Genomic DNA, 14,832 nt, shown 5'->3' on the forward strand with positions numbered 1-14,832 from the left:
AATAGACCGACTTAGTGTTTGATAATTTTAATTAAAGTTGCATTCTAGACATCCATCAATATTAATATATCATATGTGCGAAAAACGGTTGTACTATTCACTAATATATATATATATATATATATATATATTTTTGATGGTACATAATCTAAATTACTTGAGGCTAAATTGAACAATTAAATTCAAAATTTCAATGGCAACATATACTATATTTATAGTTCATATATACGCAAATACCACAATTGTCTATCCACTTTGATATTCAATCCTCCAAATTCTCTCTATTTTGTCCTACTATACCTAGGGCATTTCTAGAACTATATACAAAAAAATATTTACATGGAATCATGATATGCTTCATTACCAAGAAACCACAAAATTGATGCCCTAGTACATTACCTAACAATAAATTTGTTACTCCATAGTTTGCCATTATGTAGAGCTCTTTACTTACTCTGAGATTGATCTTTGTTGCATCAATTGTTTTGCTTTAGTTTTCCAATCTCTATCGATGTCTTCTGCTATCATTATCGCGTCATGAGATGCACCAAGCAAGCCCCGTTTGGTGAAACCTACGGCATATAATCCATTCTCGCCTTTCCATCCTTCCGGAAATGGTTTCACCGGATATCCATCCTTTTCAGAGAACATAGTGGTATCCTATAAGGTACAAAAGTTATAAAATTTTTGCATTAATATCATTATACGTGTGTCGATTATTATTTGAACAATCATGTATGTTTTACGGAGTAGTATTTTAAAGTACTCGATCTGTTTGTATATGAAAAATTGTAACTATTAATTTTGTACAAGTATTTGAAAAACATTTGATCAATTGGAGCAAAATTTAGATTGAAGGTTACATAAAATATTAACCTTTAACCAAGATGGTACGTTGCTTTTAAAACCCGTAGCAAAAATTATAGCATCAAAATTTTCCATTCTTCCATCAACAAATTCTGCCCCTTGACGTGTTAATCTTTTAATCGCCGGAAAAACCTGTGTGTACAAGATTTAGTAAAGTTAGAGCTAGCTTAATTGAACCATTATATTAATTAATATTGATTAGAAATAGTGATCTTTAACAAATATATATGTCTTTTCATTTGAGACATTACTCCCTCCGTTCTACAATAAATCTTGTACTATAATTTGTCACATGAATGCCTTCTTTTATTAAATGTTCATATGAAGTACCATTTTTCTAATGCAAAGAATTTTGATCATCTCATTATAGCACTTCACTGTTTATCTCTTGATATCAATTGTGAGCAAAATATATAAATTCAAAACCTTTTTTTTTAATAAAAAATAAGTAAATGTAACCTAAAAAAGGAAATGGTCATATATATAATCATTTAATGGTTAATTCACCTAAAATAATAAGATTTAGTGTAGATAAGCTTTGATTAGAAAATAAAGTTAAATTTAAGTCAATCGCTATCGGTAAATGATATTTAACACGTATTGTATGAAAAGTGTCAAAGTAGTCCACTCGTTATCTAGGAGGAAGGACTTTTGGGAAATTCCCTTTTAAAATAGTTGGTGAGATTCGACCTATGACTTTACACCTGGTAGTAAGAAACGTAACCGTACCAACTGTTTTAGTCTCCTATCTCATTAATCCAATCTTATTAAACTAAACTATAAAAGTATAGAGCAAACCTTAACAGTTCCATCTTTGACTTTAGAAAGTGTCCCAATATCTAACACTGGAGTCTTTCCTGAGACGCTCTTATATTCAAGGGGGCCAATTGCCGGCCTATTTATGCCAAATTGGGCAGTATCACCAAGCATTAATCGAGAGATTAGTAGCAAAAATTGATCCACTAACTTCAGTGGAAACCACTTTAATAAGCACATTGACAATCCAAAAGTTGAAGTTCCTAGCATTTGTTGTGGAAGTATATGTACCTAAATGGAAAAAAATCAGAGAAAAGAGGCAATTAATAACAATAAAGTAGACTTACATGTACATAAAGAGTCACTTGCGGATCTAAAGATTTTTAATTTGTCTATACATAATATTATTAATACTAATATATAATAAGTATAAACAATGATTGGCCACAAATTGAGGTGATGTTCGGTGAAGTAGTGCATCACTTACTTCTCATGGGATATATGAACCTATACAATACAATATTTGCACTTTTCCTCTTGATTAGTACGTACAAGTGTGTTGTTTATGTACACTAGCTAGTAGATTTAACATGTGTTCGAGATATATATACTCTCCTCGCAACAAAGGGATATTTTATATCTCTTGAAATTAAGGATATAGTATAAAATCAAATGTGTAGAAATTTATTTGTTAGAGTTAAAAGCAATGTCTATCACATGATACACACCATATAGAATAGTCATATACTCTTGAAATTATTTATTTATTTATTTATTTATTTATTTCAAATGTAACATGCATGTAGATTAATTTGGAGAATGCCAAAAATTGTCAGTAAAAAAGAATAAGGCAGATTCGACTAATAAGAAGATGTATAAGCATGCAAACAACCTCCAAGAAAGTGAAGTTTACTAGGATAAAAGAAGACTGCAAAAGTTCTACCATTAAATTTATTATAATAACATTATATTTAGCAATCTAAAAAATAAAATAATGAAACTGTTAATTAGGTCTTCTTTTTGAAAGGACAAAATATGGTGTACATGGTCGTCATCCCATCCTAAAAAAGATAGAATTCGAAACAAAAAAGGTTATGAATTATTGTTAGTGCTGAAATTAGTAGATTAAGATGACCCTAATGGGAAATTATTCGACTAACACATGGAAACTCGTCATTGAATCTTTCGGTAATTGGTATGTTTGGACTTAAAGTTATTCCTAACAAGGTAAAGTTTTTGTGCATATTCTTATCTAGAATCAACATGCTAGCACATTGAAAGTATATAAAAACCATTTCCAATAAACAATATATGAAAATAAATGTATTGGTCCCTGTTTCTTTTTCGTTATGTAAAAGTCCATCTTAAGCTCAGAAAGAATTAAAATAAAAATGACGGTCCTATCGAATGATAAAGATATCCAATCAATAACACCGATGTGAAAGACAGATTAGAAAGAAACAAAATAATGCTTGATACTAACACTAATCATCATTTCTAAACAAACTTAAAATTTTAATATCGTCATTTCCTAACCAAACCAATACCAATTCGTGGCAGCTAAAATGCACATCATAGCCAAATTTGAAGTAATACTCCAAATTTATGTTACTTGGATCATTCATCTACTTTGTCATACTCATGATGCATGTCACGCTTGTTTGACGTAATTCATATCATTCCTTTAAAGCATAATTATTTTGAAGGTAAAAAAAACAACTAGAAAAAAGGAGGTGTACTATCAATCCAGACACTAAATTTAAATTTGAAAGTTCATTCGGTATGTAACATACTTCATATTTCACTCTGTTAATACTCTAAAAAATCTCATTTTTATTACGCGGCTTACTTCACGAACCTGAGAGAATAGTAATTATCTACATTTTTTTCAAAAATCTTTAAATTATTACCTTATATCACAAACTAATTAATCCTCTAACCTAGTTAAACACTATTTTGATCTCTAACATCAATCAATCAATCATGGTAGTTAAACAATCAATATTGAATTCCGTGATGGTAGTTAAATCCTCATTGAAATTTGTGCAAAAAAAATAAAAAATAAAATAGCAATAAATCATGAATGAAAAAAAAAAGAGAGAGATAGAAAGAAAGAAATGCTTACAGAATCCCTAACAACCAAGGAAGGATAAGCATTATGATTGCAAAGATCCAAGCAAAGCTCCATACCCGAATTACCACACCCGACTACCATTACCTTCTTATCACTATACTCTTCTCCACTCTTATATTCACTTGAATGTATTATTACTCCTTTATATTCCTCTCTTCCTACTATATCTGCCATGTATGGTTCCGCATTTTCGCCCGTTGCCACTACCAACCATTGACACACATATTCCACCACTTCTTTCTTCGGCCCGGACACGAGTACCCGCCACAGCCCGTGGCGGGTATCGTACTGGGCCTTTACCACGGATCGCCCGAACATGGGCCGGAGGTTGAAGTGTGTGGCGTAGGAGTCAAGGTAGGTTATGAACTGCTCTTTGGTGGGGTATGTAGGGAAGCTCTGTGGGAATGGGTAGTGTGGCAGCTGACAAAACTGCTTCGGGAGGTGGAGCCGAAGGCGGTCGTAGGTGTGGAGTTTCCAGAGCGAGCCCAGACACTGGGCCCGTTCTAGGATTAACCTAGGGATCCCCCTCTCCTTTAAACATGCCGCCACCGCCAGGCCCGATGGGCCCGCCCCTACTATCACCGGGCCGGGTACCCACACCCGCCTCGTCGATGGCGATTGCGGGTGAGGGTCTTGTGCTAGCTTGGCTGCCATTTCCTTTAAAGGATCCATATGATGATAATACTCAACAGTAGTAATAATTATAGTACTACTGATTAGGCTTCTCCCATGTTGAATTTGATAAATATTAGAATTAAAAACAAATATGAATATACTTGCTCTTTACTAGTGTAAATCAAAAGGGATAATAATTTTAGAAGAGAAATGAGATATTAGTATAAGATTAAGAGGGTATGATGATGATATTTGTATTCTTATCCAAAAATGAGGATAATTATAAGGAGTGGGTGTTAATTAAGCTCTTAATCCTATCCAAATTATTGTTGAAAAAAGAATTTGAAAGAAGAGAAAATATGGGAGCTTGGAAACCCGGCCTTAAAACCCAATTAAAATGTAATATACGAAGGTGTTTGACGAGAGAAATAATTATCAAGGAGAAGGTTGAACGAAGTGTCAATTTATATGGTGGTGAAGGGGTCAAAAGAACTACGAAGTATAAGTTTTCTAGTTTTGTGGGACATGTAACAGGCTCCTACAATACTTTAGTAACTAATTAGTTTAGTAACCGTATTATGTATTTCATCCATTTTTTTTTTACTTAACTCGATTTGATTTTTATACTATTTTACTATTTATCACTTCTCATTTCACCGTCTTTTGTAAATTAAATGTAAGGAAAAATAAATTCATGTGAGATTTTGATAAAATCATCTCAATAAGTACTACAAGTATCATACGCAGTATTATATAACTTTAGTAATTTTTTACTAAGGAGAATTAAAGTTATTAAGTTAAATATATGTATTGGCAAATGACAAACATGATAAATGAAACAAGTCAATTAAGTATAAAAGAACGGAGGGAGTATGTACTACGTATACACCTACTCTAAGACGTATGATATAATTTCTTCTTCTTCTTCTTTTTTTTTTTTTTTTTTTATTTTTTTATGTGTGTGTGTGTTAATCAAACAATTTATATTATAATGACAAGAAATAACTGAGGATCATAACCCGTTGATTAGAAGATTACCTAATGAGAGTATTTAGGTTATGTCTAAAATATTCCCATTTGTTATTTGAATAAATTTATCTATTATTTTGATACGACTTCTTTCGCTATATACTTAACAAATAAAAACTTAAGCTTAAGTATTACATATAAAGATTTTTATTCATGATCCTTTTTCTAGCTTAATAATTGATTTCGATTTATCCGTCAAAAATAATAATAATAATTGATTTTATAATTATATCTGAAAAAACAATCAAATTTAATGCTTAGAAAATTTTACAGCTGTTTTTATGAGCATATGTAGTATAATAATATAGTATAGTAATTAAATATTCAATTTCCCTAATAATTTTAAAATACTCTAAAGATTTAAAAAAAAAAATAATCTAAAGACTTATAGTCATATAAGAATTTATCACATTATACATTTATCTTTCACACTTCTTTGTAAATGAATGCTTTCAGGGTTACATATGTAATTCTCTAGTATAGTACTATCTGTGGCTCTCTTCTCTTCTCTTTTCTTTTCTCAATGTGAAAAACTTGCATGTATTGTTTAAAAAGTTTATATACTTCAACATGTATATTTGAGAAATTTTACGTACAAATAAAATTACTATCAAGCGCTCTTCCTTTTTTATATTTTTAAAATTTGTAATTTATGCATGAAAATATTCACCAATTAAGTTGCGAAAGGTGGTACTCGTGGTAGTATAGGTTGTGGAAAGCTATATATAGTTCTCAATCAATCCCAAATTCCATGGAAGTAGGAGAATATTATGGCAAATTTGTCACTTGGTGTCTGCCATACATGCTGTATGATCCTTAGAAACTAAGGCATACATGGTTGCATTTTATGTTCTCACTTTTACATACAAGACTTAGGAAATAGGATTTGACTCCTTGTTGAGTTGTTGACACATTCGAACTTGGGAATATTCGTCTTAATTTAGAAAGTTGACTCATAGAGTGTATGCTTTATTATATTTTTTCATTATACAACCCTATATAGCTAGGTTATAAACTTTTAACGCTATAAAGTGTTTTGAACCCAAGTATAGCATTGAAAATAAAAGTAAATCATAGCAATTAACAAATATAGCAATGAGCAAGAATCACATCTAGAGCTGTCAACTCGGATAAACGGGTTGGGTTTAGATCGGGTCAACTCAAGTCGGGTCAATTCAAATTAATTCCATAACCTATGTGGGTCGGGTTTGGGTTGGGTCATGCTTGAGTCGGGTCACGTCGGGTCATACTTCTTAATGGGTTTGGGTCGGATTTAAGTCGGGTTACATTCGGGTCGGGTGAACAATAGGTCGAGTTTAATTCAGGTTTTCACGGGTTAAAACGGGTTAGGGTAATTCTCGGGTTCGAGTTGGGTTCGATTCAAGTCAATAATTTGCGGGTTAGAATCAGGTCGGGTCATTCTCGAGTTTGAGTCGGGTTCGGTTCAAGTCAATAATTTGCGGATTATAATCACGTCGGGTCATTTTCAAGTGGGTCACTCTCCGGTTCAATTCGGGTTAGGTTCAAGTCAATAATTTGCGGGTTATAATCAGGTTGGGTCATTTCCAAGTCGGGTCATTCTCGGATTCAAGTCGGGTTATGTTCAAGTCAATAATTTGCAGGTTACAATCAGGTCAAATCATTTCCAAATCAGGTCATATTCAGGTTCAGCTAACTATAAATAGATAATTATCATTTTTATCAAGCTAATTATTTCCTTTGACTATAATATATATGACAATATACTAGGGAACTATAGTCCATAAATTAGGAAGATAATTATCTCCTTTGACCATACAACAAATATAAACTATATTTAACTCTAAAATTTGAGGATGATGCTCCTTTTTTTTTTGCTGGCCTGGACCGACTTGGTCTCTCTTGACAAAATGCTTTGATCAACAAAAATAAGATGGTCTAAATTGCAATTAAGGTGATTTGAAATCGGGTCAGGAACAATTTGGATAGAATTTAGGTCGGGTCATTAACAAGTCGTGTTAATTTCATGTCGGGTTAGTAAAAGATCGGGTTGAATTTTTGGGTCGGGTAAGTAATAGGTCTGGTAAAATTCGGGTCGGGTCAATAACAAGTCGAGTGAATTTGGGTCAGGTCAATAACAAGTCGGGTTGATTTCGGGTCGAGTTTGTTACAGGTTGGGTTAAATTCGAGTCGGGTTAGGAACGGGTTGGGCTGAATTCAGGTTAGGTTAGTAACAAGTCGGGTTTTGACGGGTTAAAACGGGTTAGGGTCAATTTCGATTCAAGTCGCGTTCGCTGCAAGTTAATTAAATTGACCGTTGCAAACCGATAAATCGGTGCAAGTTGTAAACCGGTAAATTGGTCGTTTAATAGAAAATTAGATGATTTCACACACCCAATTGGAATCCTATAGGGTAATAAGGACCATGTTAAAAATTTCATTAATTTTTATTTCCGGACAAAAAAAGTCGAAAAATTCCAAAGAAATTTTAGAGGTTTCAGGGTCCCGGTGTCGAAAAGTGTTTAAATTCTATGGGATACTTCTACGGGTCATATAATGTCGTTTGGAACCATATGTGATCATTATTTGTTGAAATAAATGTTCGTGGTAGGCTTGAATTAATGAAATCGGTGCAAGTTGTAAACCGGTAAATTGGTCGTTTAAAGGCAAATTGGATAGTTCCACCCACCCAATTGGACTCCCGGAGGATACTAGGGACCATAGTAAACATTTCGGCAAGTTTTATTTCTTGGCCAAACAAAGTAAAAAAATTCCAAAATTGAAGACTAATATCCACGTTTTTTGAAAAAAAATTGGAGGTTTTTGGGCCCAGTGTAGAAAAGTCTTGATATTTTAAGGAATACATCTCGGGGTCATATAATGTCGTTTGAAACCATATATGATCATTATATGTTGTCATAAATGTTCGTAGTATGCTTGAGTTAATGAAATCCGTGCAAGTTGTAAACAAGTACATTAGTCGTTTAAAGGAAAATTGGATGTTTCCGCCAACCCAATTGGACTCCCGAAAGATATTAAGGACCATGGTAAACATTTCGGAAAATTTTATTTTCGAGCGTTAGAAAGTCAAAAAATTCCAAAATCGAAGACTAATATCCACGCTTTTTGAGAATTTTTAAGTTTCGGGGCCCGGTGTCGAAAAAGTCTTGAAATTCTAGGGGATACATCTCGGGGTCATATAATGCCGTTTGGAACCATATATGATCATTATTTGTTGTCATAAATGTTCACGGTAGGCTTGAGTTTATGAAATCGGTGCAAGTTGTAAACCGGTAAATTGGTTGTTTACAAGCAAATTGCACTACGTGAAAAAATGAATTTGGCACCGGTTCAAACCCGGCCTAAGGCACCGGTTTGAACCGGTGCCAATTTGGGGGGTGCCAAAAAGGGGTTTAAAAAGGCACCGGTTCAAACCGGTGCCAAAACTTGAAATTGGCACCGGTTAACCGGTGCCAAAAATGGGTTTAAAAAAATGTGGAATTGTTTTTGGCACCGGTTAACCGGATCCAAAAGTGCCAAATATTATTATTATTTTTTTTTAGAACAGCAAACAATTAAAAATCGACTTAAATTATTCAGAACATCAAAATATAGATCGAATTTCAATCAACATAATAAAAAATTTACAATATATAATCAAAACAATTTTACAATATAGATCAATACAGTAGTAGTTTAATTACAACATATAAAAAAATTTATAATATAAATAAAAAAATAAACTCAATATTCTTGCATCTTGATTCTTCTATTTAAGATCTAACTCAAGATACCTACACCAATTAAAGCAAAAAAAAACGATATATAATTAAGCTTCCAAAAAAATTAAACCCAGAAAAAATTAAAGAATTTCTAATTTAAATCGAATAAAATAAAAAAGAAATCAAAAAATAAAAAAGAAAATCAGTTGGTAAGAAAAAACCCAGAACATCATATAAAAACCAAAATTGAACCCAGAAATTAAAAACCAAAATCGAAAATCAGGAAAAAAAACTCAGAAAATAAAAAAAAAATTCGAATTTAAATCGAAAAATAAAAAAGAAAATCCCAAAACAAACCCAGAACAACAAACCCAGAACAAATCTTGCATCTTTAACGGATCTAAATCAAGTAAAAAAATCAACAAACCCAAAAACGCATGCTTTCACCCAGAAATCGAAAAACAAAATCAAAATCGAAAAAAAAAACAATCGAAATCGAAAAAAAAAAACCCAGAAATAGAAAAAAAAATCAAAATCGGAATCAAAAAAATTAACCCAGAAAAATTCACAAATCGAAAACACCCAGAAATCGAAATAGTTGAACTCGGAAAAAAATTGAAATCGAAAGAAAAATCAAAAACCCAGAAAAAAAATAAAATAAAATCGTAACAAAAAAAAACGAGAAATCGCTGAAAAAAAAAACAAAATCAATTGAAAGAAGAGTTTGAAATTAAAAAAATCAAAATCGAAAAAAAAACTATTAAATTCGATTGAAAAACCTCAAAATCGATTGAAAAACCTCAAAATCCGTGTTGCATGTTGTTGTCTTCGAATTTGTTGGTGGTTTTCGAGTGATGATAGAAAGGAGGAGGAGAACCAGAAAGATAAATGAAGGAGAGGAAAGGAGAATGGCGACGCGAAAGAGGAGGAGGAGGAGAGAGAACGACCGAAAATATTTAGGGTTTGGGGTAGTTATAAGGGCGGTTTTTTTATATATATTTAAATGAACCGGTTCGTAAGGCATCGGTTAAAACCGGTGCCCTTTTTATTTTTGGCACCGGTTTGGGCTGAACCGGTGCCTTTTCTTTTTGTGTAAAATTGCGCCCAATTTTGGGCCGGTTTAGGGCACCGGTTTGGCCTGAATTGGTGCCTTTATGGGGGTGCCTTATTGTATATTTATACTAGTGTTGGATGGTTCCACCCACCCAATGGGACTCCCAGACGGTATTAGGGATCATTGTAAACATTTTGGCAATTTTTATTTTCGGGCGAAAAAAAGTCAAAATTTACAAAATTGAAGGCTAATATCAACGCTTTTTGAGAAATTTTGGAGGTTTCAGGGCCCGGTGTCGAAAAGTCTTGAAAATTTATAGGATACTTCTAGGGGTCATATAATGCCGTTTGGAACCATATGTGATCATTATTTGTTGAAATAAATGTTCGTGGTAAGCTTGAATTAATGAGATCGGTGCAAGTTGTAAACCGATAAATTGGTCTTTTAAAGGCAAATTGGATAATATTACCCATTCAATTGGACTCCCGGAGGGTATTAGGGACCATGGTAAAATTTTCGGGAATTTTTATTTATGAGCCAAATAAAAGTCAAAAAATTCAAAAATTGAAGGCTTTTATCCACGCTTTTTGAGAAATTTTAGAGGTTTCGAGGCATAGTGTTGAAAAACTTTGAGATTTAATGGAATACATCTCGGGGTCATATAATGACGTTTGGAACAATAAATGATCATTATATGTTGTCATAAATGTTTGTAGTATGCTTGAGTTAATGAAATCCGTTCAAGTTATACACAAGTAAATTGGTCGTTTAAAGGAAAATTGGATGTTTCCACCAACCCAATTGGACTCTCGGAGGATATTAAGGACCATGGTAAACATTTTGGCAAAATTTATTTTTGAGCGTAAAAAAGTCAAAAATTCCAAATTCGAAGACTAATATCCACGTTTTTGAGATATTTTTCAGTTTTGGGGCCCGGCACTAGTAGAATAAACGTGATGGGAAGCCCCAAAAGGCAAGCGGTTTTAAAAATCCGCTTGCCATTCACCCTTTTTTTTTAAACCTGTAATACGAAATGGCAAGCGGTTTTGGCGCGAACCGCTTTCCAATATATATAATTACAAGCAGTTTGGGGTTGATTCGCTTGCCATTAGATATATTGGCAAGTGGTTCAACCCCAAACCACTTGCCAATTAAAAAAAACCCTAAAAGCGCTTACCCCTCCTCTTTTATTTCTCTTCTCCTCTTCCTTACCCTGGCCCGCTCTCTCTCTCTCTCCTCTTTCATTTCGGCTGCTCTCTCTCTCTCTCTCCTCTTTCATTTCAGCTGCTCTATCTCTTTCTCCTTTTTCATTTCGCCCCTTTCTTCTTTCATTTTCTACTCTCGTTTTCCCTCTCTCTCCTCTTCCCTCTAATTCGCCCTTTCTACTTTCATTTTCTCTGTTCTTTGTTCTTTCTCATCTCATCAAATTTGAACATAATTGGGTATTTTCGAGCTAATTTCAAGGATAATTTCAACCAAATTTCGAACAATTTTGAACAATTTCGAGCAAATTTGTGCATGCATGTGGTTGTATAAGTTTTTTAGGTCAAATTCGACCATGAAAACTCTAGATCTAGAGTTTTTATGGTCGAATTTGACCTTTAAAACCATAATTTGAAGCCAAAATCGGGTTAGATTGATGGTTTTTTTAATTTTTATTTCGATTTTAGTTTTATTTTTTATTTTAATTTTAATTTGATTCGTGGTGGGTGGTGATCGTGGGTGGAGGTCGTGGTGGGTGGGGGTTTTGTTTGAGTTTTTAGCTTTAAAATTTTGTTGTTTATAATTTAAGATCTAAATTTTTTATTTTTTTTACACAAAAGATCTGAAATTAAGTTACTTATTGTTGTTTATTTTTTCAATTTCTTGTTTGGCAGATACGGTTAATTGGGATAGGGTGGTGGTGGTGATATGGGTTAAGGTGGTTGGTGGTGTTGATACGAGTTAAGGTGGTTGGTGGTGGCGGCTGGTGGCGCGTGCGGCTGGAGGTGCGCGCGACTGGTGGTATGTGCACGGCTGGTGAACAAGAGCAGCATCAGTTGTAATATGCTTGAATTATTTTTTTTTTTGTATGAAAATGTAATATTACAACAATTAATTAATAAAAATATTAATGTTTTTGCATATATTATGTTTTTGTTTCAATTTAATTGGAAAAACTAAAAAAAATTATTTTTTATACCCATAATGGGCAGTGGTTTGGCGCCAAAACCGCTGCCCTTTCACTACAAATGTCAAGCAGTTCAGAACCGCTTGCCATTTAAAAGGCTAATGGCAAGCCCCCCAATGGCATGCGGTTCAGAACCGCTTCCCATCACGTTTATTCTACTAGTGCGGTGTCGATAAAGTCTTCAAATTCTAGGGGATGCATCTGGGGGTCATATAATGCCGTTTGGAACCATATATGATCATTATTTGTTGTCATAAATGTTCGCGGTAGGCTTGAGTTTATGAAATCGGTGCAAGTTGTAAACCGGTAAATTGGTCGTTTACAGGAAAATTGAATGGTTCCATCCACCCAATGGGACTCCCGGACGGTCTTAGGGTATATGGTAAACATTTTTGCAATTTTTATTTGCGGGCGAAAAAAAGTAAAAAATTACAAAATTGAAGACTAATATCCACGCTTTTTGAGAAATTTTGGAGGTTTCAGGGACCGGTGTCGAAAAATCTTGAAATTCTATGGGATACTTCTAGGGGTCATATAATGTCGTTTGGAACCATACCTGATCATTATTTGTTGAAATAAATGTTCGTGGTAGGCTTGAATTTATGAGATCGGTACAAGTTGTAAACTGGTAAATTGGTCGTTTAAAGGCAAATTGGATAATATTACCCATCCAATTGGACTCCCGGAGGGTATTAGAGACCATGGTAAAAATTTCGGGAATTTTTAATTCCGGGCCAAAAAAAAGTCAAAAAATTCAAAAATTGAAGGCTTTTATTCACGCTTTTTAAGAAGTTTTGGAGGTTTCGAGGCATAGTGTTGAAAACCCTTGGGATTTCAGGGAATACATCTCGGGGTCATATAATGACGTTTGGAACCATAAATGATCATTATATGTTGTCATAAATGTTCGTAGTATGCTTGAGTTAATGAAACCCGTGTAAGTTGTAAACAAGTAAATTGGCCGTTTAAGGGAAAATTGTATGTTTCCACCAACCCAATTGGACTCCCGGAGGGTATTAAGGACCATGGTAAAAATTTCGGCAAATTTTATTTTTGAGCGTAAAAAAGTCTAAAAATTCCAAAATCGAAGACTAATATCCATGTTTTTTCAGAAATTAAGTTTCAGGGCCCGGTGTCGAAAAAGTATTGAAATTCTAGGGGATACATCTCGGGGTCATATAATGCCGTTTGGAACCATATATGATCATTATTTGTTGTCATTAATGTTCGCGGTAGGCTTGAATTTATGAAATCGGTGCAAGTTGGTAACCGGTACGTAAATTGGTCGTTTTCAGGCAGATTGGATGGGACTCCCGGACGGTATTAGGGATCATGGTAAAAATTTTGGCAATTTTTATTTCCAGGCGAAAAAAGTCAAAAATTACAAAATTGAAGGCTAATAATATCCACGTTTTTTGAGAAATTTTGGAGGTTTCAGGGCCCGGTGTCAAAAAGTCTTGAAATTCTATGAGATACTTCTAGGGGTCATATAATGCCGTTTGGAACCATATGTGATCATTATTTGTTGAAATAAATGTTCGCGGTAGGCTTGAATTAATGAGATCGGTGCAAGTTGTAAACAGGTAAATTGGTCGTTTAAAGGCAAATTGGATAATATTACCCATCCAATTGGACTCCCGGTGGTTATTAGGGACCATGGTAAAAATTTCGGGAATTTTTATTTCCGGGCCAAAAAAAAGGTAAAATAATTCAAAAATTGAAGAAATTGAAGGCTTTTATCCACGCTTTTTGAGAAATTTTGGAGGTGTCGAGGCACGGTGTTGAAAAACTTTGAGATTTCAGGGATTACATCTCGGGGTCATATAATGACGTTTGGAACCATAAATGATCAGTATATGTTGTCATAAATGTTCGTAGTATGCTTGAGTTAATGAAATCCGTGCAAGTTGTAAACAAGTAAATTGGCCGTTTTAAGGAAAATTGGATGTTTCCACCAACCCAATTGGACCCCCGGAGGGTACATAGTAAACATTTCGGCAAATTTTATTTTCGAGGGTAAAAAAGTCAAAAAATTCCAAAATCGAAGACTAATATCCTCGGTTTTTGAGAAATTTTTAAGTTTCGGGGCCTGGTGTCGAATAAGTCTTGAAATTATAGGGGATACATCTCGGGGTCATATAATGCCGTTTGGAACCATATATGTTCATTATTTGTTGTCATAAATGTTCGCGATAGGCTTGAGTTTATGAAATCGGTGCAAGTTGTAAACTGGTAAATTGGTCGTTTACAGGAAAATTGGATGGTTCCATCCACCCAATGGGACTCCCGGACGGTATTAGGGATCATGGTAAACATTTTGGCAATTTTTATTTCCGGGCGAAAAAAAAATCAAAAATTACAAAATTGAAGGCTAATATCCACGCTTTTTGAGAAATTTGAGGTTTCAGAGCCCAGTGTCGAAAAGTCTTGAAATTCTATGGGATACTTCTAGGGGTCATATAATGCCGTTTGGAATCATATGTGATCATTATATTGTTGGGGTTTG

At 33.9% G+C, this 14,832-nt stretch overlaps 1 protein-coding gene across 1 annotated transcript; it reads right to left on the reverse strand.

Annotated features, from left to right (window-relative positions):
* Positions 1-232: 232 nt before the first annotated feature.
* On the reverse strand, positions 233-4,812 carry LOC110691033 (indole-3-pyruvate monooxygenase YUCCA2-like). The gene is made up of 4 exons (XM_021867970.1): positions 3,749-4,812; positions 1,666-1,914; positions 877-999; positions 233-660 (listed from the first exon to the last, which is right to left on the reverse strand). Exons 1-4 carry the CDS (start codon positions 4,427-4,429, stop codon positions 451-453), a joined length of 1,263 nt encoding a protein of 420 aa, XP_021723662.1. The 5' UTR covers positions 4,430-4,812; the 3' UTR covers positions 233-450.
* Between the last annotated feature and the right edge of the window lie 10,020 nt (positions 4,813-14,832).

The sequence above is a fragment of the Chenopodium quinoa genome, unplaced genomic scaffold (assembly GCF_001683475.1).
Source record: "Chenopodium quinoa cultivar QQ74 unplaced genomic scaffold, ASM168347v1, whole genome shotgun sequence".
Taxonomy (NCBI): Eukaryota; Viridiplantae; Streptophyta; class Magnoliopsida; order Caryophyllales; family Amaranthaceae; genus Chenopodium; species Chenopodium quinoa.

Excerpts from the sequence above, each read along its gene's own strand:
- LOC110691033 (XM_021867970.1), bottom strand. The coding sequence starts at position 4,429 with ATGGATCCTTTAAAGGAAATGGCAGCCAAGCTAGCACAAGACCCTCAC. Across the intron at positions 1,915-3,748 it reads CCTTGGTTGTTAGGGATTCT|GTACATATACTTCCACAACA; the intron begins GTAAGCATTTCT and ends TTTTCCATTTAG. Across the intron at positions 661-876 it reads ACGTACCATCTTGGTTAAAG|GATACCACTATGTTCTCTGA; the intron begins GTTAATATTTTA and ends TGTACCTTATAG.